Here is a 24,779-nt window from a genome sequence, read left to right on the forward strand (position 1 = left end):
TGATGGTCAAATCTGTCTGAACATTTCTAAATTGAGGACGCTGCCCTTTCCGCCACCCATTATTGATATGGCGAATGACGCATTGCATCATTGCATCCTTCTTTGTCTCAGTTCGGATTAGGTTGATCTTTTCATCCGAGGCAGGAAGAGTTTCTGCACACAGCTGTGCTTGAGCTTCAACATCTTGTATGAACTCGAAAGGTTCAACTTGCAGACTTTATGGAGCGTGATAACGCATCTGTTATGATCAGATCTTTTCCTGGTGTGCAGATGAGGTTGAAGTCGTACCTTCTGAGCTTCATCAAAATTCTCTGGAATCATGGAGTCATGTCATTGAGATCCCTCTGAATTATATGCAGCAACGGTCTGTGATCTGTTTTTACAGTGAAAGTGGGGAGTCCATAGACATAGACATGGAACTTCAATATGCTTGTTAGTAGTCCAAGACATTCTTTCTCAATTTGAGCATATCGACATTCTGTTGGTGACATCGCTCTGGATGCATATGCAACAGGAACCCAAGACGAGCTGTCGACTTTTTGCAACAGTACTGCTCCTATTCTGTCCTGACTTGCATCAGTCGAAATTTTTGTCTCCTCGTTTGGATCGAAAAACGCTAATATAGGTGCAGTCATTAATTGTGCTTTTAAATCAAACCACTCTTTTTGATGATCACTTGTCCACTCGAAAGAGGTTGATTTATTGATCAAGTTTCTAAGAGCTGTTGTTCTGGTTAACAGATTAGGTATGAATTTGCCTAAGAAGTTGACAACGCTTAGAAATCATGGTACTGTTTTTTCATCCTTGGGGACTTTCATGCCCTGAATGGCTGCAATCTTTTCAGTGTCGGTTTGCACACCATGTTCGGATATTTGGTCTCCCAGGAACTGGAGCGCTGAAGTGCCAAAACTACACTTGGATTGATTCAACTTAAGACCATGCTTGTGTATGCACTGAAAAACCTTTCTCATTTTTCAATATGTTCTTCCTTTGTTAATGACCATATGATAATGTCATTGACGTAGAAACGAACACCCTCTATTCCCTCAGTCAACTGTTCCATAATGCGGTGGAATATTTCAGATGCAGAGATTATTCCGAAAGGCATCCGATTAAAGCAAAATCTTCCGAAAGGTGTATAGAAGGTCCAGAGCTTTCTGCTTGAGTCATCCAGTCGCATTTGCCAGAAGCCTTGCGATGCATCTAAATTGATGAAGATGCGTGCATTTGCCATCTAGCTGGTGATCTCCTCTCGTTTTCGAATGGGACAGTGTTCCCTCGTGATGTTTTTGTTGAGATCCTTGGGGTCTATACATATCCGTAGATCACCTCACAGTTTCTTCACGCAAACTAGCGAACTGACCCAGTCAGTCAGTTTAGTGACTCTTCAAATTATCCCTTGTTGTTGCAGCCTTTCCAATTCTAGCTTTAATCTTTCTCTTAGTGGAGCAGGAATTCTCCTAGGAGGATGCACCACAGGTTTGGCATCCATCCTTAACAAGATCTTATACTTGAATGGAAGCTTACCCATGCCTTTAAAGACACCTGGATAATGATTTAAAATACTTTGGATATCATCATGCAGTATAAGTTGATGCGAAGTTGCAGTATAAATTTGCTGTATTAGGTGTGACTCCTTGCAGGCTTGTGCACCTAAGAATGATGATTTATCTGACTTGACAATCTCGAATCTTAATGAAGTCACGATATTCTTGTTGGAAACGATCAAATAGCATGATCCAATGGATGAGATTGAATTGCCATTGTAGTCTTTTAATCTACAGGCCGCTGGAAGTATCTCAGGTGTTTGCTTAAGCGTTGTGAGATCACGCTTTGAGAGCAAGTTAGCTGAAGCCCTTGTATCCAACTTGAATTTAATTGGACAGTTGTTTACTTTCAAAACAGTGTTCCATTCAGTGTCCAAATTTATGGAGTTAATTAATTTAGGAGGTGTTGTTACTTCAGTGAAGTCTTCCAATTTCTCTATTATTCCTACAAAGAATGTGTTTTCCAGAGTGTAACTATCTGTGTCTGTTGAAAAATTCTCTTCTAAATCTTCTTCTTTGGATTCAACACTACGTATATTAATCTGTCTTGAAGCCTGCTTAGCAGATTTAAATGCGAGTGAGGATCTGTACAGCACTGTGCAGTAAAATGGTTTCATTTGCCACATTGTGAGCATTGTTTTCCTCTGGCAGAGCATGTTTTTTGAAAATGGGAGGTTCCACACCTTGAACACGTCATGACGTTGACGTCCTTGCGCACTTCACTTCTTCGCGCATGCGCAGATAGGCTTTCGTCCGTCTTGCATTTTTTTATGAAGTGCGCATGTGCAGGGTTAGGGTGGGCACGGGCAAGATGGCTGCCATCCGAAACGTGCATCTTCTTCATCTGCGACACTGCCTTAACACACTCAACCTTGTGGTGAATTTTCACGCCCTTTTCACGGAGATAATACTCTTGGTGCTGATTTTTTGATTGATGATGAACACAACACTTTTCGATCGCGATTTCTAGAGTTAGATCCTTTTGCCTAAGTAATCTTTCTCCGATCTGTTCATCATTAATACCAAACACTATTTGGTCCCAAATCATAGAATCATGCAGTGCAAAAAAGTTACAGGATTGTGCTAGCAGTCTCAGATCAGCAACAAAGCTATTAAATGATTCACCTTTGTTTTGTAATCTCTGCTTAAATATGAAGCGCCCCAACATTTCATTAGTTTGGGTTTTACAATGGTCATCAAATTTGGCAAGAATTACATCAAACTTTGTTTTGTCTTGACCTGAGTGTACTGAAAAGAATTGTAGATCTCAATTGCTTATTGACCAGCCATAGTTAATAGCAGTGCAATTTTGCAATCTCCGGTTGCATTAGTCAAATCAGAGGCTTCTAGATAAATTTGAAATTGCTGTTTGAATAAATGCTAGTTTACATTTAAATTACTGGTTATCCTTAGTTGTCGAGGAGCTTGAGCTTTATCTATCGATCCTTTAGTCTTCGAAGTTCTGTTGTTTGCTGATGATGCTTCTCAAGGCGAATAGCTTCTTAGTTTTTCTTTTTTCTGATCTTACTAGACTTTGCTAGCTAGTTTCTGTAGCCAATGACCTGGTACCATGTTATATTACTCTTTGGTAATATATCATTACTGTTTGCTTCATATATCCAGAATGGCCTGATGGTGTGATTCTTAAGAAACCACCAATCTTCAACTTAAAGCAAAACAAATTTATTGAATAACGAATTGATTAATATTGAGTTCGCACATACTACAGAACTTTAACTAGTAATCAGGTAATCTATATTAAAGTATTAACTAATTTAAACTATACGTGCTATTTATGCTGTGATCTATCTCTCTAACACTCTGCTGTCTAGTCACTCCTGGTTGGAAGATAACCAAGATCCTTTGAGTTCTCATATTTATAGTGGAATCTAGTGTTGCCGTAGTGGTTGTGTTACACTAAGATGTAATCATTAACCCTTTACATGTCCCTATATATACATATCACTACAGCTCTCTCTCCCCGCATGTTGTTTATGGGTCTCACTGCTCACTCGCTCTTTCTCTCTCTCTCCCCTCGTGTTATTTTATGCTGTCTCATTGCTCTCTCTCAGCTCTCTCTCTCGCCCCTTGTGCTGCTTTAGGTGGTTATGTTGTTCCGCCACTCTCATTTAAAATATTGCTTCACTGTTGCCTGCCCATTTTCTGTACTTGTGTTCGCAACAGGATGTTTTTCAGTGCTTCCCTCCCTCAGCCTCTTCACTTAACGACTTCTCATTCTTTCTTGCACTGAATCCCATTCAGTGATCGCATTATGTTCTCTGGTCTCCACTGACTCTGGTTAAATAATGTTTCACTTTTAAAATTCTCATCTTCAATTCCCACCCTTCATTTTAAATCTGCCCCTTCCTTTGATGTTGATTTCTGTCTTCAGCCTCCTGCAATGTTCCAATGAGTCTCAACATAAGCATATTTTGATTCGATACTTTCTAGCCTTCTAGACTTAACATTCAACAATTACAGTCCATCATTTCTACCCCCAATGCATTCCCTTTCCCTTTGCGCGTTTCAATTTTACTCTCATTTTTGATTTTGGATGACAGCCGTTCATTATTCTGCCATTCACATCTCCTCTAGGCGCATTGGGCAGAATTCTGAGGCAGTCCATATCCAAATGCAGCAAGACCTGGACAATATCCAGTGTTGGGCTGGGAAGTGGCAAGTTACATTTGTGCCACACAAGTGCTGGGCAATAACTATCTCCTACAAGAGTAGATCTAACAATCGTGCTGAATCCCCCACAATCAACATCCTGGGGGCTACCGTTGATCAGAATTTGAATTGGACTAGCCATATTAATACTGTGGCTAACAGGGCAGGACAAAGGCAAGGAATCCTATGGTGAGCAACTCACCTCCTGAACCCCCTCCGCCAAAGCCTGTCCACAATCTACAAGGCACAAGGAGTGTAATGGAATACTTTCCACTTGCCCAGATGAGCGCAGCTCTAACAGAACTCAAGAAACTTGACACCATCCAGGACAAAGCAGCGAGCTTGATTGCTCCTCCTTCCACAAACATTCAATCCCTCCACCACCGAAGAACAGTGGCAGCCGTGTTCACCATGTACAAGATGTACTGCAGGAATTTGCCAAGGTTCCTTAGGCAACACTTTCCAAACCTACAACCACTACCACCTAGAAGGACAAGATCAGCAGATACCTGGGAACCCCACCACCTGGAGGTTCCCCTCCAAGTCACCCACCCCCCTGATTTGGAAATATATCATCGTTCTTTCACTGTCGCTGGGACAAAATCCTGCAACTCCCTCCCTAACAGCGCTGTGGGCGTACCTGCACCTCAGGGACTGCAGCGGTTCAAGGAGGCAGCTCACCACCACCTTCTGAAGGGAAACTAGGGATGGGCAATAAATGCTGGTTTAACCAGCATCACCCACATCCTGCAAGTTAATTTTTTGTTTAAATTCTCTGGCCTCCCAGCCACATGTTTCTTGGCGGCAGGAGTTGGTGTGCGTTCACTGGAAGTAGCATTTTCTATTCCTGTCGCTGTCAATGGGAATTCCCATTGAAGCCACCCACGTTGCCGGGAAACCCACGGACGGGAGCGCTGCTGGTGGGACGAGAGAATCCCTCCACGAGCGAATTCCTGTCATTGTTTTTCACTTGTTCCATTACCACTTCCTTTGGCCCTGCACCTCCAACTGTTCTGTTCTTCTCTCTTCCACCCTATCTCAGTCATTGAATCATAGAATCTCTACAGTGCAAAAGGAGGCCATTCAGCCTTCGAATCTGCACCGACCCTTCGAAAGAGCACTCTACCTATGTCCACTTCGCCATCCACTCTGCTCTATCCCCATTGCCCCGTAACCTAACCTACACATCCCTGGACAGATGGTCAATCCACCTAACCCGCACATCTTTGGACTGTGGGAGAAACATGGAGCATCCGGGGGAAATCCACGCAGACACAGGAAGAAAATGCAAACTCCACACAGACAGTCACCCAAGGCCAGAATTGAACCCGGGTCCCTGGTGCTGTGAGGCAGCAGTGCTAACCACTTCGCTTTTGTTCTTTCTTCACTCTTTGCTCCTACCCCCCCCACCCCCCCAACCCCCTCCTTCACTTGTGGTGGGGAAAATGCTGGAGTCAATTATTAAGGATGAAATAACTGAGCATTTGGAATGCGGGGACAGGTTTGGTCCAAGTCAACATGGATTCACAAAAGGGAAATCATGCTAGACAAGTCTTCTGGAATTTTTTTGAGGATGTGACCAGTAGAGTGGACAAGGGTGAACTAGTGGATGTTGTGTATCTGGACTTTCAAAAGGCTTTTGACAAGGTTTCACACAAAAGATCAGTGAGCAAAATTAAAGCTCATGGTATTGGATAGAGAACTGGTTGGCAGACAGGAAGCAGAGAGTGGGAATAAATGGGTCCTTTTCAGAGTGGCAGGCAGTGACTAGTGGGGTACCGCAGGATTCAATGCTGGGACCCCAGCTGTTCACAATATACATTAATGATATGGACGAAGGAATTGTATGCAATATCTCCAAATCTGCAGATTACACTAAACTGGGTGGCAGTGTGTGCTTTGAGGAGGATGCAAAGAGGCTGCAGGGTGACTTGGACAGGCTGGCTGAGTGGGCAAATACTTGGCAAATACAATATAATGTGGGTAAATGTGGGGTTATCCACTTTGGTGACAAAAACAGGAATGCAGATTATTATCTGAATGGTGGCAGTTTAGGAAAAGGGAAAGTGCAACGAGACCTGGGTGTGATGGTGGAACAGTCATTGAAGGTTGCCATACAGGTTCAGCAGGTGGTGAGGGAAGCTAATGGCATGCTGGCCTTCACAGAGAGAGGATTTGAGTATAGGAGTAGGGATAGGGATGTCTTGCTGCAGTTATACAGGGCCTTGGTGAGGCCACACCTTGAATATTGTGTGCAGTTTTGGTCTCCTAGTTTGAGGGAGGACATTCTTGTAGTGAGGGTGTACAGCGAAGGTTGACCAGACTAATTCCCGGGATGGCAGTTCTGACATATGAAGAAAGATTGGATCGACTGGGCTTGTACTCACTGGAGTTTAGAAGAATGAGAGAGGATCTCATAGAAAGATATAAAATCCTGATGGGACTGGATAGACTAGCTGCAGGAAGAATGCTCCCAATGTTGGGGATGTCCAGAATTAGGGGTCACAGCCTAAGAATAAGGGATAAGCCATTCAGGACTGAGATGAGGAAGAACTCCTTCTCTCAGAGAGTTGTGAACTTGTGGAATTCTCTACCACAGAAAGCTGTTGGAGTCAGTTTGTTGGATATATTCCAGAGGGAGCTGGGCCTGGCCCTTGCGGCTAAAGGGATCAAGGGGTATGGAGAGAAAGTGGCAGTGGGATACTGGATTTGCATGATCAGCCATGATCATATAGAATGGTGATGCAGGCTCAAGGGGCCATATGGCCTACTCCTACACCTATTTTCTATGTTTCTATTATATTTCTAACTGTTATCAGTTCTGATGAAAGCTCATCAATGTGAAACATCATTCTGTTTCTCACACCACTGATGATGCCTGACTTGCTGAAATCTTCCAGTACTTTCTGATTTTATTTCCGATAACCAGCATCTGCAATATTTTCCTTTTAGAATACCCACTGTTGTTCTCAAATCCCCCATGGCCTGGCTCCACCGTATCTCTGGCCTCCTCGAGCCCGTACACTCCCTGAGATAAAAACAAAGCACTGCGGATGCTGAAAATCTGAAATAAGAACAGAAAATGCTGGAAGGCCACAGCAGGTCTGACAGCATCTGTGGAGTTAACATTTAGAGTTTGTATGATTCTTCTTCAGAGGAAGAGTCATGCAGACTCAAAACACCCTCTGAGATATCTACATTGCTCCAACTCTGGGAGGTTTTTTAATCGCTCCAACATTGGTACTGTGCCTTCAGCTGCCTAGGCTCCAAGCTCTGAAATTCCAACCTCCCCAAACCTCTCCTCCTCGCTTTACTCCTTTAAGGCATTCCTTACAACCTATCTCTTTGACCATGTTTTTAGTTACCTGTCCTAATATCCCTTTATGTGGTTCAATGTTGTATTTTGATTTATAATTCCACTGTGAAGCAGCTTGTGACAATTTGCTAAATTAAGAATGCTATACAAACACAAGTTGCTATTGTTGTCACTCAGGGAGTGACTTCAGTCGCAATTTCAGTATGCAAGTTAATAGAAAGGATTTGATTCATATATATGTAGATGGTACATACTGTGGTAGATGGAAACTTTCACCAGTCAGTGCATGTTACGCTGGACTCATGATATTTTGATTCTTATATAACGTGAAATTAAATGGCGCAACCCTCCTATAGTTTCCCCAGCTAGCCTAACTTGTATAATCCTGGTGAATTCCAAGTAGTAGCAACATGTCTGATTGGACACTTACCATTTATGGTGGAATGCAAGTGTTGGGGAAGGGAAGAAAACTTGTGCGCTGTACAATTTGTGCCAATAGTACCCAGATTATTCCTACATAAAATATACACAAAGAACACACCAAATTGCTGTTTTCAATACATCCATTTATTTTACATTACAGTTACAGTTGTCAAATATTCGTAAAATAATCAACTTTCATTAGTTCCATTTGAAACACATTGGCCGGAATTCTCTGGCCGTTCGATGGCAGCGGGATTCTCTGGTATCGCCGGCAGTGCATCCCCACCACCAGGTTTCCCAGCCGCATGGGATGGCTTCAATGGGAATTCCCATTGACAGTGGTGGGAGCAGAGATTCCCGCTGCCAGCGAACAGCACACTGCCTCCCACTGCCGAGAAACACATGGCTGGGAGGCCAGGGAATCCCACCCTATATACCTTTAAAAAAATTTATATTAATATTTACAAACTTAATTCTGTATTCATGTCTATTATCTCCATTGCAAATATTTACAAGGTTCTGCTTTTATCTTTGAAATAGTATATTTTCTCACTATTTTTTAAGAATATGTTCCTAAGTGCATCTCATCAACACCCAGTTAAGGTGCCTAAGTATGCACCCATTCCAGTAAAGATTCTGGTCTTTAAACTTATAAATATTTGTTTCTGATATTTACAGCATTACTAGAATTAATGTGCAAAATGTCAAAACCTTTTTCCTTTGAAAATTGATTCATGCGATTTTTTTCTAAGTTGTTGGCACAATCCTAACCTCAAGTGAAAGGCTGCTTGTGTCAGCTTTTCCTTGTAGCAGAGGCAGGGTAGGATTCAAGGCATTTTACCCAGCTATCCGAGTTATAAAATCCAGTTTAAGGGACACTATCTGACAGGTAGGTTGAACCAAAGAAAATATCCTGTCAAGAGCTCAACTATCAGGTTATGGGCAGCACGGAGGCGCAGTGGGTAGCATTACAGCCTCATGGTGCCGAGGTCCCAGGTTCGATCCTGGCCCTGGGTCACTATCCGTGTGGAGTTTGCACATTCTCCTTGCGTTTGCATGGGTTTCGCCCCCAAAACCCAAAGATGTGTAGGGTAGGTGGATTGGCCACGCTAAATTGTCCCTTAATTGGAAAAATGAATTGGGTACTCTAATTTATTTTTTTAACTATCAGGTTATTAGGTTTCCACACTGTCGGTGTTCCAGAAGTCCATGTTAGTTGTTTTGCATGTAGCATTTTCTCACATACAAGGCAGATAAATTTGCTATGATATCAAACAGTTTACCACATAAATCCCAAGTTGAGTGAAGAATCTTAAGCTTTGATACAGTTAATTATTTTTTGTAAAATGTCCCAAAGAAATATACATGGTATCTGATTTTCTGCCCTCCGCTTGTCTTCCGGCAGCAGAGCCAATTCACCATTGACGCCAATCGGACTTTCCGGTCCCGCCGATGTCTAAGGCATTTTGTGTGGCTGGAAAATCCCACCCATTTACAAGTCAATTCATTGCATTTTCTGTCCTACTGACCAGCATATACTGGGAAATCTTTTGAGACTTTTTAGACATTGCTTGCATGGGCTTTTAAGAACTTTGTCATCTTTAGAACTTATATCTTATAATGAGGCTTTCACATTTTACTGAATATGCTAAACCGGCTTTAGCACAATATAAGATTCAAAAACTCCACTTTTCTACTTTGCTATCAAGGAACAATATAACAGTGACTGACTTTGTCAAGCAAGTACACAAATTAATTTATCTTTAATGGTAAATATATATTGACTGTTTATTACATCTAAATCTACAGTGAACAATTCAGCAAGTTCTACATTTCCTATTCATTCATATATGACAACTTTAGTGTGTGATTCATGAACATAGTGTTAACATTTGAAAAGGCAATTCAGTCCATTAAGCATTTCTCTTTCAATCGACTGTAAACCCTGCATTGTCATGGGTTTTCCCCAAACAAATTCTATGATGAGGATAACAATTAAGCATACCGCCACCCCTGAAGGTCATTGATAGGGGCAAGACTAGGCAAGGAGTTGGGAGTTTCTGTTCTTTGATGCTCAGTCAGCACCTGGTGTAGTATTGGCACTAGAACAAGGAAACACGAAGTCTACCTGAGGCCTAAGTTTTACAAATGGGAGGCACATTCCTTTTCTGTGGCCATGATTCACTGCTTTTTTCCTGGAAGTGTGCATTGCATAGATGAAAATCAGATTGGGCTTAGCTTTCACATTGTAAAGTCTGCTGACTCCCACAGGCTCACAAGTCAACCTACCTGTGGAACCACACCCCAGAAAGAGAATCAATTCCTTCAGAAAAGGGGAGTTGGGAAAATTAAAATGAGAGAAAAACAAATCGGTTTAAAAATCTATGTAGCAACCAACCCCTAATGAAAATAAAGCCAGCATTCCACAATGAACGTTGGTTAAATTGATAATGTTGAGACCTAAGCGTAGTTAAACAAACAGAATTTAACTGAGCGTCTGAAGTCACATGTAGGCCTGACCAGGTAAGGATGGCAGATTTCTTTCCCTAAAGGGCACTTGATGGGTTTTCACAACAAGTGGTTTTGTTAAGATTTTAATTCCAGATATTTATTGAACTCAAATTTCATGATCTGCTGTGGTGGGATTCGAACCGAGGCCTCCAGAGCATTACACTGTGTGTCTGAATTACTAGTCCAGTGATAATACCATTATGCCACTGTCTCTCTGCATAGCGAAGTGATTTTTTTTCTACTCTGTTTGCCGTTCATCTCCAGTTCTACTTCACTTATGCACATTCAATGATCAAAACAAGAAAAAGCTAATGAGCTAACAGTAGCAACTGGAAATGGTACTTCATTTAGGATTGGTACTAGAGTATCTTTCACCTATTGGGGGGTGCATATTCTCAAACTAAGGCTACATTAATGGTAAATTTCCATTCGCTAATGCTAATGAAGTTTTAAAAATTCACATGAAGTACACCTATAATTTCTTACTATGTCTTCCGGGCTGGTGAGGCTTCATGTTGGAAACCTGCACCCATTAAGACTACTGTCAAATCTCACTGAAATTAAGAGGAGATGGAACCTTAATCATTGCAACACAACTACCTTTCATTTGAATCATAAGCTGCAGAGACAATTGAAGACAAGCTTATAACTTATAGTGAGAACTGTATCAAAACAAAATGGATGCCTACAAAAAAAACGTTGTGCCTTGACAATTGCACTTTGAAGGTTCCCCTAATCTTGCAAATTACTGGTAGGTTCAGTCCCTTGTTCATGGTCATTGGCATTGCTTGATTCCAAGACAGCCTTTTCTGTGGGTTCAGAAGATTTGCGACAGCAGCATATAAAACAAACAAAACGGATGCAAGCTAATAATCCTTCAGAAATACTGGAGGAGAAAAGCTTTTTACACGGGTGGCAGAATTGGTAAAACACAAGCATAAAAAATATTGCAATACAATACCCTATTAACAACTGCAGTACCAACAAAGGGGCACATACATAAGTATAGGCATCAGTTTTGTAGATGTACCATAAGAGAATAAGAACAGCATTTTCAATGAATCTTAACATATAGTACACAGCTAGTCTGTACCAATTCTGGGATTTATTAATCAAATCAGGGTCATTTAGCTTGAGTTGAACTGCTGACCAACAGAACATATTAACACCAGCATAAAGAAATGTGAGGCAACACAATACTATTGTTGTACCTACCCTGGTAAATGTTTTTTCTATGTTCTCAGGGAAAGATGATTTACTGTTCCAGAATAATATCCACGGATAGAGAGAAAATATAAAAAAGTTCAAAAGAACCACAGGAAGGATCCATATCTGCAACACAGAGCTGAATAGGACTAAAACAACAACTCTAGTGGCAATCTCAAAGCCCCGCCATAGAAATATGCAGATGTAGGCCGCAGGCTTCACTTGCACCTCATATTCATCATACTTGATTTTGATAGCAAGGATATTGCACCGCAAGGCTCCATATACAATGGTAAGCAGAGAAATCACCATTAGAACTCCTGAAAATGAAACAGGATTTATAGTATCTTTTTATAAGAATGCAGCGTTAAAACAAAACAAAACTTGTCATGAAAATCTGTGTTTGTATAAATACATTAAAGTATAGCCCAGTATTAAAAAAATATTTTTTTTGAAAAGTTTAGCCCAGTCACAAAATTTGCTAGCCAAGTGAACAGCGGCATCACCATTTCCCCAGTCCTTCTTTGTAAGTTATCATGGACAATTAGGAGAATCCCTATGGCAATTCACCCTTAGGTATTTTTCGAAACTTGTGGCAACATGGATTGAAAACGGCTTAAATTTCACAAAACAGAAATGAATGGTGAACGGAGTTTTTTTGACCAGTTGGATATGTAAATAGTGGCATCCTTCAGAGATCAAAATTGTTCTTCTCCATAATTATCCTGGACCTGGGAGTACAACATTGACAGGCAACACAAAATATGGAATGTGAGGAAGGCTGCGTGCGGCATCAGAAAGACACAAGCCAGACGGATAATTAATAGATAGAGTACAGAGATGTCAGCTAAATGTTAATGCAGAAAAATGAGATGATGCATTATTGGGTGAAGAATAAAGTTAGGAAAGATGCACTAAATGGTCATACCTAAATATAAAAAATAAAAGAAACACTTGGAGATCAGATACATCTTTAAGTAGCACAGTGGTTAGCACTGTTGCTTCACAGCGCCAGGGACCCAGGTTCGATTCCCGGCTTGGGTCACTGTCTGTGCGGAGTTTGCACGTTCTCCCCGTATCTGTGTGGGTTTCCTCCGGGTGCTCCAGTTTCCTCCCACAAGTCCCAAAGGGCGCGATGTTATGTGAATTGGACATTCTGAATTCGCCCTCAGTGTACCTGAACAGGCGCCGGAGTGTGGCGACTAGGGGATTTTCACAGTAACTTCATTGCAGTGTTAATGTAAGTCTCCTTGTGACACTAATAAAGATTATTATTATGAAAGCTTGAAGGAAAAGTTGATTGAACCTGCAAAATAAGAGCATTCAGGATTCTGGGCCTATCACATGGGAGTGCGCGAACACCAACCAATGGGGGGAAAGTGCGGGGCCTTGGGAGCAGGGACCTGGGCAGTGTGGACCCAGGAGCCAGAGAGTGAAGACCTGTTTTGTGGCTCTGTGTCTGTGTATAGTTTACCTTTACTTGTTACCATTAAACCCTTGTACCCTGAGGATTCGGGGTAGACCATTTAGGACAGAGATGAGACATTTCTTCACCCAAAGAGTGGTGAGCCTGTGGAATTCATTACCACAGGAAGTGGTTGAGGCGAAGACGTTGAATACATTCAAGGGGCGGCTAAATATGGCATTTGAGGCGAATGGGATCAAGGGTTATGGAGAGAAAGCAGGATTAGGCTATTGAGTTGGACCATCAGCCACGATCGTGACGAATGGCGGAGCAGACTCAAAGGGCTGAATGGCCTCCTCCTGCTCCTATTTTCTATGTATCTATGTTCAGTTATATTGGAAATCTCAACGGTATTGCCTCATGCCACCAGATTGGCGGCGAGTGTAAACCGGATCGATCACAAGTTCTCATTAGTTCAAAGTTTAAGGGGGAAGGAAAAAGCCTTCAAAACAAACAGAGAAATCAAAAAGCATTGACAGCATCATAAAAGAGTGAGCTAAAAATGCCCAGGATTGAGAAGTTCGATCCATTTGACCAGGGGACCGAAGACTGGAGCAGCATATTGAATGGCTCCGCTACTTATTTTTTTACAGCAAATAAAATCACGGGGGAGGATGAACAAAAGGTTATTCTATTATCATTTGTGGGCCCCAGACCTACAACCTCATAAGGAATTTGACGTCCACTGAGGCTCCTGACACAAAATCGTTTGACCAATTGGCAATGCTTGTGAAGGAGCACTTCAACCCCATACTCTCAATCATACTACAGCATGACCAGTTTAATTCAACAGTCAGGGGCCCAGGAGAGACAATCTCCACCTTCATTGCCAGACTTCGCCAGATGGCTGAACATTGTGAGTTTGGCACAGCGCTCAGCGATAAGCTGTTTGGCCGCTTAGTATGCGGTATTAACAACATAAATGTGCAAAAGGAGCTCCTGCCTGAAATCAAGATTTCCCTAGATAAGGCAATTGAAATAGCTCAGGCAAACGAATGCACCAAGAGGGGCGTGTCAGTTCTTCAAAGCATGCAAGAGGGTGACGTAAACCAGCTGGAGGGTGGCATAGATTTCATAGATTTCATAGAATTTACAGTGCAGAAGGCAAAGCTGCAAGGCATGCAGCCAGATGACAGGCACAGAGGACGTTCAGCCATAATCTCAGGAACAGGATCGTAGTCTTGGTCAGGAAAAAAAGTGGGTCATCAGCGTAAAAGTCATGATAAATGCTATCGATGTGGGGGCGACCACCCCAAGATGCATACCACTGAAGAGAGTTTATTTGCTTTTGGTGCAATAGGAAGGGTCCTCTCCATGTACATTGCCTATCAGGCAGAGGCAATCAAATTTAAAAAAACAAGTCATGACTCCAATGAACAAAATGGAGAGGGACTCCGATGAAGAACCTGAACTGTTCTTCCGTGTCAGCACGGTAGCACAAATGGCTAGCACTGTGGCTTCACAGCTCCAGGGTCCCAGGTTTGATTCCCCGCTGGGAAACTGTCTGTGCGGAGTCAGCACGTTCTCCCCGTGTGTGCGTGGGTTTCCTCCAGGTGCTCCGGTTTCCTCCCACAGTCCAAAGACGTGCAGGTTAGGTGGATTGGCCATGCTAAATTGCCCATAGTGTCCAAAAAAAAGGGTTAGGAGGGGTTATTGGGTTACGGGGAGGGGGAGGAAGTGGGGGCTTAAGTGGGTCGGTGCGGACTCAATGGGCTGAATGGCCTCCCTCTGCATTGTATGATATATGTACAGATTAAACATGATGAAAGTATGTAAAACATGCCCAATTGAGATAGTCCTCACAGTAAATGGAAGACCACTAAAGATGGAGGTTGACATCCGGATCATGGTTGTGGGCAAACAAAAGTCCAAATATTTCCGAGAAGGAGTTCAATCTTTGAACCTACGTAACACAACAGACAAGTTGGCGACATATACAGGGGAATCTTTTGAATATTTTGGGGACAATCACGACACCAGTGCCATATCAACAACAGGACGCCCAGCTATATACATTCATTGTCAAGGACATTGGTCAAGTCTCATGGGATGAGATATGGCTGCACCATAGAACATAGAACATTACAGCGCAGTACAGGCCCTTCGGCCCTCGATGTTGCGCCGCCCTGTGAAACCACTCTAAAGCCCATCTACACTATTCCCTTATCATCCATATGTCTATCCAATAACCATTTGAATGCCCTTAGTGTTGGCGAGTCCACTACTGTTGCAGGCGGGCATTCCATGCCCTTACTACTCTCTGAATAAAGAACCTACCTCTGACATCTGTCCTATATCTATCTCCCCTCAATTCAAAGCTATGTCCCCTCGTGCTAGACATCACCATCCGAGGAAAAAGGCTCTCACTGTCCACCCTATCCAATCCTCTGATCATCTTGTATGCCTCAATTAAGTCACCTCTTAACCTTCTTCTCTCTAACGAAAACAGCCTGAAGTCCCTCAGCCTTTCCTCATAAGATCTTCCCCCCCATACCAGTCAACATTCTGGTAAATCTTCTCTGCACCCTTTCCAATGCTTCCACATCCTTCCTATAATGCGGCGACCAGAATTGCAAGCAATACTCCAAATGCGGCCGCACCAGAGTTTTGTACAGTTGCAACATGACATCATGGCTCCGAAACTCAATCCCTCTACCAATAAAAGCTAACACACCATACGCCTTCTTAACAACCCTCTCAACCTGGGTGGCAACTTTCAGGGATCTTTCATGGACACCGAGATCTCTCTGCTCATCCACACTGCCAAGAATCTTACCATTAGCCCAGTACTCTGTCTTCCTGTTATTCCTTCCAAAATGAATCACCTCACACTTTTCTGCATTAAACTCCATTTGCCACCTCTCAGCCCAGCGCTGCAGCTTATCTATGTCCCTCTGTAACTTGTAACATCCTTCCGCACTGTCCACAACTCCACCGACTTCAGTGTCATCTGCAAATTTACTCACCCATTCTTCTATGCCCTCCTCCAGGTCATTTATAAAAATGACAAACAGCAGTGGCCCCAAAACAGATCCTTATGGTACACCACTAGTAACTGGACCCCAGTCTGAACATTTCTCAAGACCCTTTGTCTTCTTCCAGCTAGCCAATTTCTGATCCAAACTGCTAAATCACCCTGAATCCCATGCCGCCGTATTTTCTGCAGTAGCCTACCGTGGGGAACCTTATCAACCGCTTTACTGAAATCCATATACACCACATCAACTGCTTTACCCTCATCCACCTGTTTGGTCACCTTCTCAAAGAACTCAATAAGGTTTGTGAGGCACGATCTACCCTTCACAAAACAGTGTTGACTATCTCTAATCAAATTATTCATTCAAGATGATTATACATCCTATCTCTTATAAACCTTTCCAAGATTTTGCCCACAACAGAAGTAAGGCTCACTGGTCTATAGTTACCGGGGTTGTCTCTACTTCCCTTCTTGAACAAGGGGACAACATTTGCTATCCTCCAGTCTTCTGGCACTATTCCTGTAGACAAAGATGACTTAAAGATCAAAGCCAAAGGCTCAGCAATCTCCTCCCTAGCTTCCCAGAGAATGATAGGATAAATCCCATCGGGCCCAGGGGACTTATCTATTTTCACACTTTCCAGAATTGCTAACACCTCCTCCTTATGAACCTCAAGCCCTTCTAGTCTAGTAGCCTCAATCTCAGTATTCTCCTCGACAACACTATCTTTTTCCTGTGTGAATACTGACGAAAAATATTCATTTAGCACCTCTCCTATCTCCTCGGACTCCACGCACAACTTCCCACTACTGTCCTTGACTGGCCCTACTCTTACCCTAGTCATTCTTTTATTCCTGACATATCTATAGAAAGCTTTAGTGTTATTCTTGATCCTACCTGCCAAAGACTTCTCATGTCCCCTCCTGGCTCTTCTTAGCTCTCTCTTTAGGTCCTTCCTAGCTAACTTGTAACTCTTGAGCACCCTAACTGAACCTTCATGTCTCATCTTTACATAAGCCTCCTTCTTCCTCTTGACAAGTGTTTCGACTGCTTTAATAAACCACGGTTCCCTTGCTCGACCACTTCCTCCCTGCCTGACAGGTCCATTCTTATCAAGGACACGCAGTAGCTGTTCCTAGAACAAGCTCCACATTTCCATTGTGTCCATGCCCTGCAGTTTTCCTCTCCATCCGATGCATCCTAAGTCTTGCCTCATCGCATCAAAATTGCCTTTCCCCCAGATATAACTCTTGCCCTGCGGTATATACCTATCCCTTTCCATCACTAAAGTAAACGTAATCGAATTGTGGTCACTAAAACCAAAGTGCTCACCTACCTCCAAATCTAACACCTGTCCTGGTCCATTACCCAGTACCAAATCCAACATGGCCTCGCCTTTCGTTGGCCTATCTACATACTGTGTCAGGAAACCCTCCTGCAGAGATTGGACAAAAACGGACCCATCTAAAGTACTCAAACTATAGCGTTTCCAGTCAATATTTGGAAAGTTAAAGTCCCCCATAACAACTACCCTGTTGCTTTTGCTCCTATCCAGAAGCATCTTTGCAATCCTTTCCTCTACATCTCTGGAACTTTTCGGAGGCCGATAGAAAACCCCTAACAGGGTGACCTCTCCTTTCCTGTTTCTAACCTCAGCCCGTACTACCTCAGTAGACGAGTCCTCATCAAACGTCCTTTCTGCCACCGTAATACTGTCCTTGACTAACAATGCCACCCCTCCCCCCCTTTTACCACCTTCCCTGAGCTTACTGAAATATCTAAACCCCGGCACCTGCAACAACCATTCCAGTCCCTGCTCTATCCATGTATCCGAAATGGCCACAACATCGAAGTCCCAGGTACCAACCCATGCCGCAAATTCACCCATCTTATTCCGGATGCTCCTGGCATTGAAGAAGACACACTTTAAACCACCTTCCTGCCTGCCGGTACACTCCTGCAACTTTGAAACCTGACTCATGACCTCACTACTCTCAACCTCCTGTATACTGGAGCTACAATTCAGGTTCCCAAGCCCCTGCTGAACTAGTTTAAACCCTCCCGAAGGGCATTAGCAAATTTCCCCCCCCAGGATATTGGTACCCCTCTGGTCCAGGTGTAGATTATCCCGTTTGTAGAGGTCCCACCGACCCCAGAATGAGCCCCAATTATCCAAAAATCTGAAACCCTCCCTCCTGCACCATCCCTGTAGCCACGTGTTCAACTCCTTTCTCTCCCTATTCCTCGTCTCGCTAGCACGTGGCACGGGTAACAACCCAGAGATAATAACTCTGTTTGTCCTAGATCTAAGTTTCCACCCTAGCTCCCTGAATTCCTGCCTTACATCCCTATCCCTTTTCCTACCTATGTTGTTGGTACCTATGTGGACCACGACTTGGGGCTGCTCCCCCTCCCCCTTAAGGATCCCGAAAACACGATCCAAATCAAGTTGAACTAATTGGAGATCGTCAAAATATCGGACAGGAGACTTCCGGGTGCGGCTATGCAGAGCTAGGTCGCATATTCGGCAGCTCCTGCTTGGAACGGACTTTTGGGCTCTTTTACAGGGCCCCCACGGCATTTGTTTGACATTTCCCGGTGTGGGAAGAAGGCTGCAGCATTCCCCTGACAGTGTCCCCCAGGAGGGTTGTGTCTTTTGGCTACCAGACCCGGCAGAAACAGTGAAAGCTTTGGCTTGAGCTGCAGCAGTAGACAAGGGCCTCTTCCAGCATGCAGGCAGGGGAAGGGCAAGCTTAAAGCTGCAATCTGGCTTGACTCTATCAAAGGTGAATTCTAGCAGCAGAGGGAACAACTGTGAAAAGATCTACCAGGGCCATTGAAGAAGCAGGGACAAAGCTTCTGGTGGCGTCCATGGAGGAGTAGGTCGCGCATTCGGCAGCTCCCGTCTGGAGCCGACTCTCAGACCTTTTTCAGGGGTTTCCATAGACTTTTTGGGGCAGACTGGTGAAGCAAACACTGCCAACTTCTATGAAAGGGACCAGAAGTGTACCGGCCAAAGGAGCGGCACTGGAGCAACGGGAGAAGCGAGGGAAAGAAAACAAAATGGCGGCGGCCAGGGACAAAGGGGAGCTGCAGGAGTTCATCAAGCGCTGCTTCGAGGAGCAGCGCGAGGCGATGCGCAAAGAGATGTTGGCGCCTATGCTTTCGGCAATTGAAGGACTCGGGATCACCCAGAAGGCCCACGAAGCTAAGATCCAGGAGGTACAGAAAAGAGTCAGTCAGAACGAGGATGAGCTCGTGGGCCTGGCGGTGAGAGTGGAGCAGAACGAGGCGCTACACAAGAGGTGGGCGGGAAGACTCTGTGAAAGCAGGAGAAAGAATCTGTGAATCCTGGGTCTCCCTGAGGGAGTGGAGGGGGCTGATGCCGGGGCCTACGCGAGCACGATGCTCGAGGCGATGATGGGCACGAAGGCCCCTTCGAGGCCGCTGGAGTTGGACGGGGCACATCGAGTGCTGGCGAAGAAGCCCCAGGCAAATGAGCCGCCAAGGGCGATGGTGGTGAGGTTCCACCGGTTCACGGACAGAGAGTGGGTCCTGAGATGGGCCAAGAAGGAGCGGAGCAGTAAGTGGGACAATGCAGAGATCCGAATATACCCGGACTGGAGCACGGAGGTTGCAAAGCGGAGAGCGGGTTTCAACCGGGCCAAAGCGGCGTTGTACCGGAAAGAAGTGAAATTCGGAATGCTGCAGCCTGCGCGACTGTGGGTCACATACAAGGGCCAACACTATTACTTCGAAACGCCTGAAGAGGCGTGGACCTTTGTACAAGCCGAAAAGTTGGACTCTAACTGAGGGTTTGTGAGGGTGGGGGGGATGTTTTGGGGTTTGATGTGTGATGGTTGTTGTATATAGGGGGTCAATCACGCGCAGGAAATGTTACATGGGCTGGGGGAGAGAGACAAGGAGCTGCGCCAGAGGGGGCGGAGCGGGCTTTGGAAAGCGCGGGGTTTTTTCCCGTGCGCGGGAAGAAAGGCGGGAAGGGGAAAGAAGGAATGCATATGGATTGGGAGACTCCCACGCGGGGAGGTCAATGGGACGGCGAGGGAAGCCGGGGTCAGCAGGCGTCAGCTGACTTACGGGAGTGACATGGGGGGAGCAAAAAAGCTAGACAGGGGTCTAGCGGGGGGAGGGGAGGGGGGGAGGGGGGGGGAAAAGGGTTGCTGCTGCACTGGCCGAAAGGGTATGGGACACAGAAGAGGTGGACGGGACGGGGGTCCCCCCTCTGGGGGACTGGAGGGTGAGGGAGGCGTGTACATGGGACTGGCCCAGAAAAGAAGATGGCTAGTCGGTGGGGCGAGGGGGGGGTGAGAGCCCCTCCAATCCGGCTGATAACGTGGAATGTGAGGGGCCTGAATGGGCCGGTGAAGAGGGCTCGAGTGTTCACGCACTTAAAGGGACTGAAGGCGGATGTGGCCATGCTCCAAGAGACACATCTGAAGGTGGCGGACCAGGTCAGGTTAAGAAAGGGATTGGTAGGACAGGTATTCCACTTGGGACTGGACGCGAAGAATAGAGGGGTGGCAATATTGGTGGGAAAGCGGGTGTCATTTGAGGCCAAGACTATTGTAGCGGACAATGGAGGGCGATATGTAATGGTGAGCGGTAGGCTGCAAGGGACGTGGGTGGTGTTGGTAAACGTCTCTGCCCCGAACTGGGATGATGCAGGATTCATGAAGCGCATGTTGGGGCGCATTCCGGACCTGGAGATAGGAGGCCTGATAATGGGAGGGGACTTCCATACAGTGTTGGATCCAGCACTGGACCGCTCCAAATCAACGACTGAAAGAGGCCGGCGGCGGCCAAGGTACTTAGGGGGTTTATGGATCAGATGGGGGGAGTGGACCCATGGCGGTTTGCAAGGCAGCAGGCCAGGGAAATTTCTTTCTTCTCCCATGTACACAAAGCCTACTCCCGGATAGATTTCTTTGTTCTGGGTAGGGCGCTCATCCCGAGGGTGGAGGGGACGGAGTATTCGGCTGTAGCCGTTTCGGACCATGCCCCGCACTGGGTGGAACTGGAGCTGGGAGGGGAGAGGGACCAACGCCCGTTGTGGCGGCTGGATGCGGGACTGCTGGCGGACGAGGTGGTGTGTGAGAAGGTGAGGGGGTGTATCAAAAGGTACTTGGAGGCCAACGACAACGGGGAGGTGCAGGTGGGGGTGGTATGGGAGGCGTTGAAGGCGGTGATCAGGGGAGAGCTAATCTCCATTAGGGCTCATAGGGAGAAGACAGAGGGTATGGAAAGGGAGAGGTTAGTGGGGGAGATTTTGAGAGTGGACAGGAGATACGCAGAGGCCCCGGAGGAAAGATTACTTGGGGAAAGACGACGGCTCCAGACGGAGTTTGACCTGTTGACCACAGGCTAGTCGGATGCTGGCACGCCAGCTCCGTAAGAGGATGGCAGCGAGGGAAATAGGGGGAGTCAAAGATGGAAGGGGAGCCACGGTTCGGAGTGCAACGAAAATAAACGAGGTATTCAAGGCCTTTTATGAAGATCCCAGCCCCCAGCGGGGGAAGAGAGGATGAGATGATTCCTAGATCAGCTAAGATTCCCGAGGGTGGAGGAGCAAGAGGTGGCTGGTTTGGGGGCACCAATTGGGTTGGAGGAGCTGAGCAAGGGTTTGGGGAGCATGCAGGCGGGGAAGGCCCCGGGACCGGACGGATTCCCGGTGGGGTTCTACAGGAAGTACGCAGACCTGTTGGCCCCGCTACTGGTGAGGACCTTTAATGAGGCAAGAGAGGAGGGGACCCTGCCCCCGACAATGTCGGAAGCGACAATTTCTTTGATCCTAAAGCGGGACAAGGACCCACTGCAATGTGGATTGTACAGGCCGATCTCGCTCCTCAATGTGGATGCAAAATTGCTGGCAAAAGAGCTGGCCACGAGGATCGAGGACTGTGTCCCGGGGGTAATCCACGAGGACCAGACGGGATTTGTAAAGGGCAGGCAACTAAACACCAATGTGCGGCGGCTCTTAAACGTGATAATGATGCCATCGGAGGAGGGAGAGGCGGAGATAGTGGCAGCTATGGACGCGGAGAAGGCCTTTGACCGAGTAGAGTGGGAGTACCTCTGGGAGGTGCTGCGTAGGTTTGGGTTCGGGGTAGGGTTTATCAATTGGGTTAAGCTCCTTTACAGAGCCCCGATGGCGAGTGTAGTGACGAACCGGCGGAGGTCGGAGTACTTTCGACTGTATCGAGGGACGAGGCAGGGGTGCCCCCTGTCCCCCCTGTTGTTCGCATTGGCGATCGAACCATTGGCCATGTCATTGAGGGAGTCTAATAAATGGAGGGGGGTGGTCCAAGGGGGAGAAGAGCATCGGGTGTCGCAATATGCGGATGACCCGTTGCTGTATGTGGCGGATCCAATGGAGGGGATGGTGGAGGTCATGCAGACTCTAAGGCAGTTTGGGGAGTTTTCGGGCTATAAGCTCAATGTAGGGAAGAGTGAGCTCTGTGTATTACAGGCGGGGGACCAAGAAAGAGGGATAGGGGACCTACCGCTCAGGAGGGCGGAGGGGAGCTTTCGGTATCTGGGGATCCAGATAGCCAGGAGTTGGGGGACCCTACATAAACTGAATCTGACGAGGTTGGTGGAGCAAATGGAGGAGGATTTCAAAAGATGGGACATGTTACCGCTCTCGCTGGCGGGTAGAGTGCAGTCGGTCAAAATGGTGGTCCTTCCGAGGTTTCTGTTTGTGTTTCAGTGCCTTCCCATCGTGATCACTAAGGCCTTTTTTAAGAGAGTAGGCAGGAGTATTATGGGGTTTGTGTGGGCGAATAAGACCCCGAGAGTAAGGAGAGGGTTCCTGGAACGCAGTAGGGAGTAGGGACCGAGGAGGGTTGGCGCTGCCAAACCTGGGGAGCTACTACTGGGCAGCAAATGTGGCGATGATCCGCAAGTGGGTTATGGAGGGAGAGAGGGCGGCATGGAAGAGGATGGAGATGGCGTCCTGTAAAGGAACGAGCCTGGGGGCGTTGGTGACGGTACCGCTGCCGCTCTCGCCGACAAAGTATACCACGAGCCCGGTGGTGGCGGCAACGCTAAGGATCAGGAGCCAGCGGAGACTGCACCGGGGTGCAATGGGAGCATTGGTGTGGTCCCCAATCAGGGGTAACCACCGTTTTGTCCCGGGGAAGATGGATGGGGGGTTCCAGAGCTGGCATCGGGCGGGGATTGGAAGAATGGGGGACCTGTTCATCGACGGGACGTTTGCGAGCCTAGGGGCACTGGAGGAGAAGTTCGAGTTACCCCCGGGAAATGCCTTTAGATATATGCAGGCGAGGGGTTTTGTGAGGCGACAGGTGAGGGAATTCCCGTTGCTCCCGGCACAAGAAGTTCAAGATAGGGTGATCTCGGGTGTATGGGTCAGGGAGGGCAAGGTGTCGGAAATGCACCAGGAGTTGAAAGAAGAGGGGGAAGCGCTGGTAGAAGAGTTGAAGGGTAAATGGGAGGAGGAGCTGGGGGAGGAGATCGAGGAAGGTCTGTGGGCTGATGCCCTAGGTAGGGTTAATTCCTCCTCCTCGTGTGCCAGGCTCAGCCTGATACAATTTAAGGTGGTCCACAGAGCGCACTTGACGGGGGCAAGGTTGAGTAGGTTCTTTGGGGTAGAGGACAGATGTGGAAGATGCTCAGGGAGCCCGGCGAACCATGTCCATATGTTTTGGTCATGCCCGGCACTGGAGGGGTTCTGGAGAGGAGTGGCGGGAGCAATATCTCTGGTGGTGAAAGTCCGGGTCAAGCCAAGCTGGGGGCTAGCAATATTTGCAGTAGTGGACGAACTGGGAGTGCAGGAGGCGAAAGAGGCCGGCATTCTGGCCTTTGCGTCCCTTGTAGCCCAGCGAAGGATCTTGCTAATGTGGAAGGAGGCAAAGTCCCCCAGCCTGGAGGCCTGGATAAATGATATGGCTGGGTTCATAAAGTTGGAGAGGATTAAGTTTGCCTTGAGAGGGTCTGCGCAGGGGTTCTACAGGCGGTGGCAACCGTTCCTAGACTATCTCGCGGAGCGTTAGAGGAAGGTCGGTCAGCAGTAGCAGCAACCTTGCCGGGGTGGGGGGGGGGGGGGACGTCCTGGGAGTGGGGGGGGAGGGGGGGGGGGAAAGGGGGGACTGCCTGGGAGGGTGGATGAGCAAGAGATAACATGAAGGGTTGTGGAAACTGGCACGTACGGGTGAGGGCCAGTGTACAAGTCTGTGTAAATATATCATTTTGCCATGTATATATCTTGCTCTGCGCGATTTCTCGTTTTCTTTTGTTATGTTTTGAAAAAATAAATATCGGACAGTGTCTTCCAGACCGTCTTTGGCAAATATAACAGTCTTATGCAAATATATGCAAATATAAATCTGTATTCCAGGACTGGTTGGGTCAAACACGAGGAGTAAAGGCTAAGATTTACATCAACCCAGATTCCATTCCGAAATTCTTCAGGGTGAGACCTGTCCCTTCCACCTTCCGACAAAATATGGAAGCCAAACTTAAATGCCGATGGCGCAGGAGGGAGCTGGAGAAGGGAATGCCCCCCCCCCCACCCCCCCCCCCCCCACCCCCCCCCCCCCCCCCCCCCCCCCCCCCCCCCCCCCCCCCCACGGTCGCCACCAATGCTACCTGAGGTGGAAGAGTCAGTTGGGGGAGTAAGGCAG

The 24,779-nt window shown here is 46.5% G+C and overlaps 1 protein-coding gene across 1 annotated transcript in view; it reads right to left on the reverse strand.

Annotated features, from left to right (window-relative positions):
- Positions 1 to 24,779, reverse strand: part of cybb (cytochrome b-245, beta polypeptide (chronic granulomatous disease)) — a 146,820-nt gene that overhangs the window by 96,771 nt on the left and 25,270 nt on the right. The window contains exon 3 of the mRNA XM_072513893.1: positions 11,683 to 11,993. Within this exon, the coding sequence (XP_072369994.1) occupies positions 11,683 to 11,993 (311 nt within the window). The remainder of the gene's footprint in view (positions 1 to 11,682; positions 11,994 to 24,779) is intronic.

This window comes from Scyliorhinus torazame, chromosome 8 (assembly GCF_047496885.1).
Source record: "Scyliorhinus torazame isolate Kashiwa2021f chromosome 8, sScyTor2.1, whole genome shotgun sequence".
Taxonomy (NCBI): Eukaryota; Metazoa; Chordata; class Chondrichthyes; order Carcharhiniformes; family Scyliorhinidae; genus Scyliorhinus; species Scyliorhinus torazame.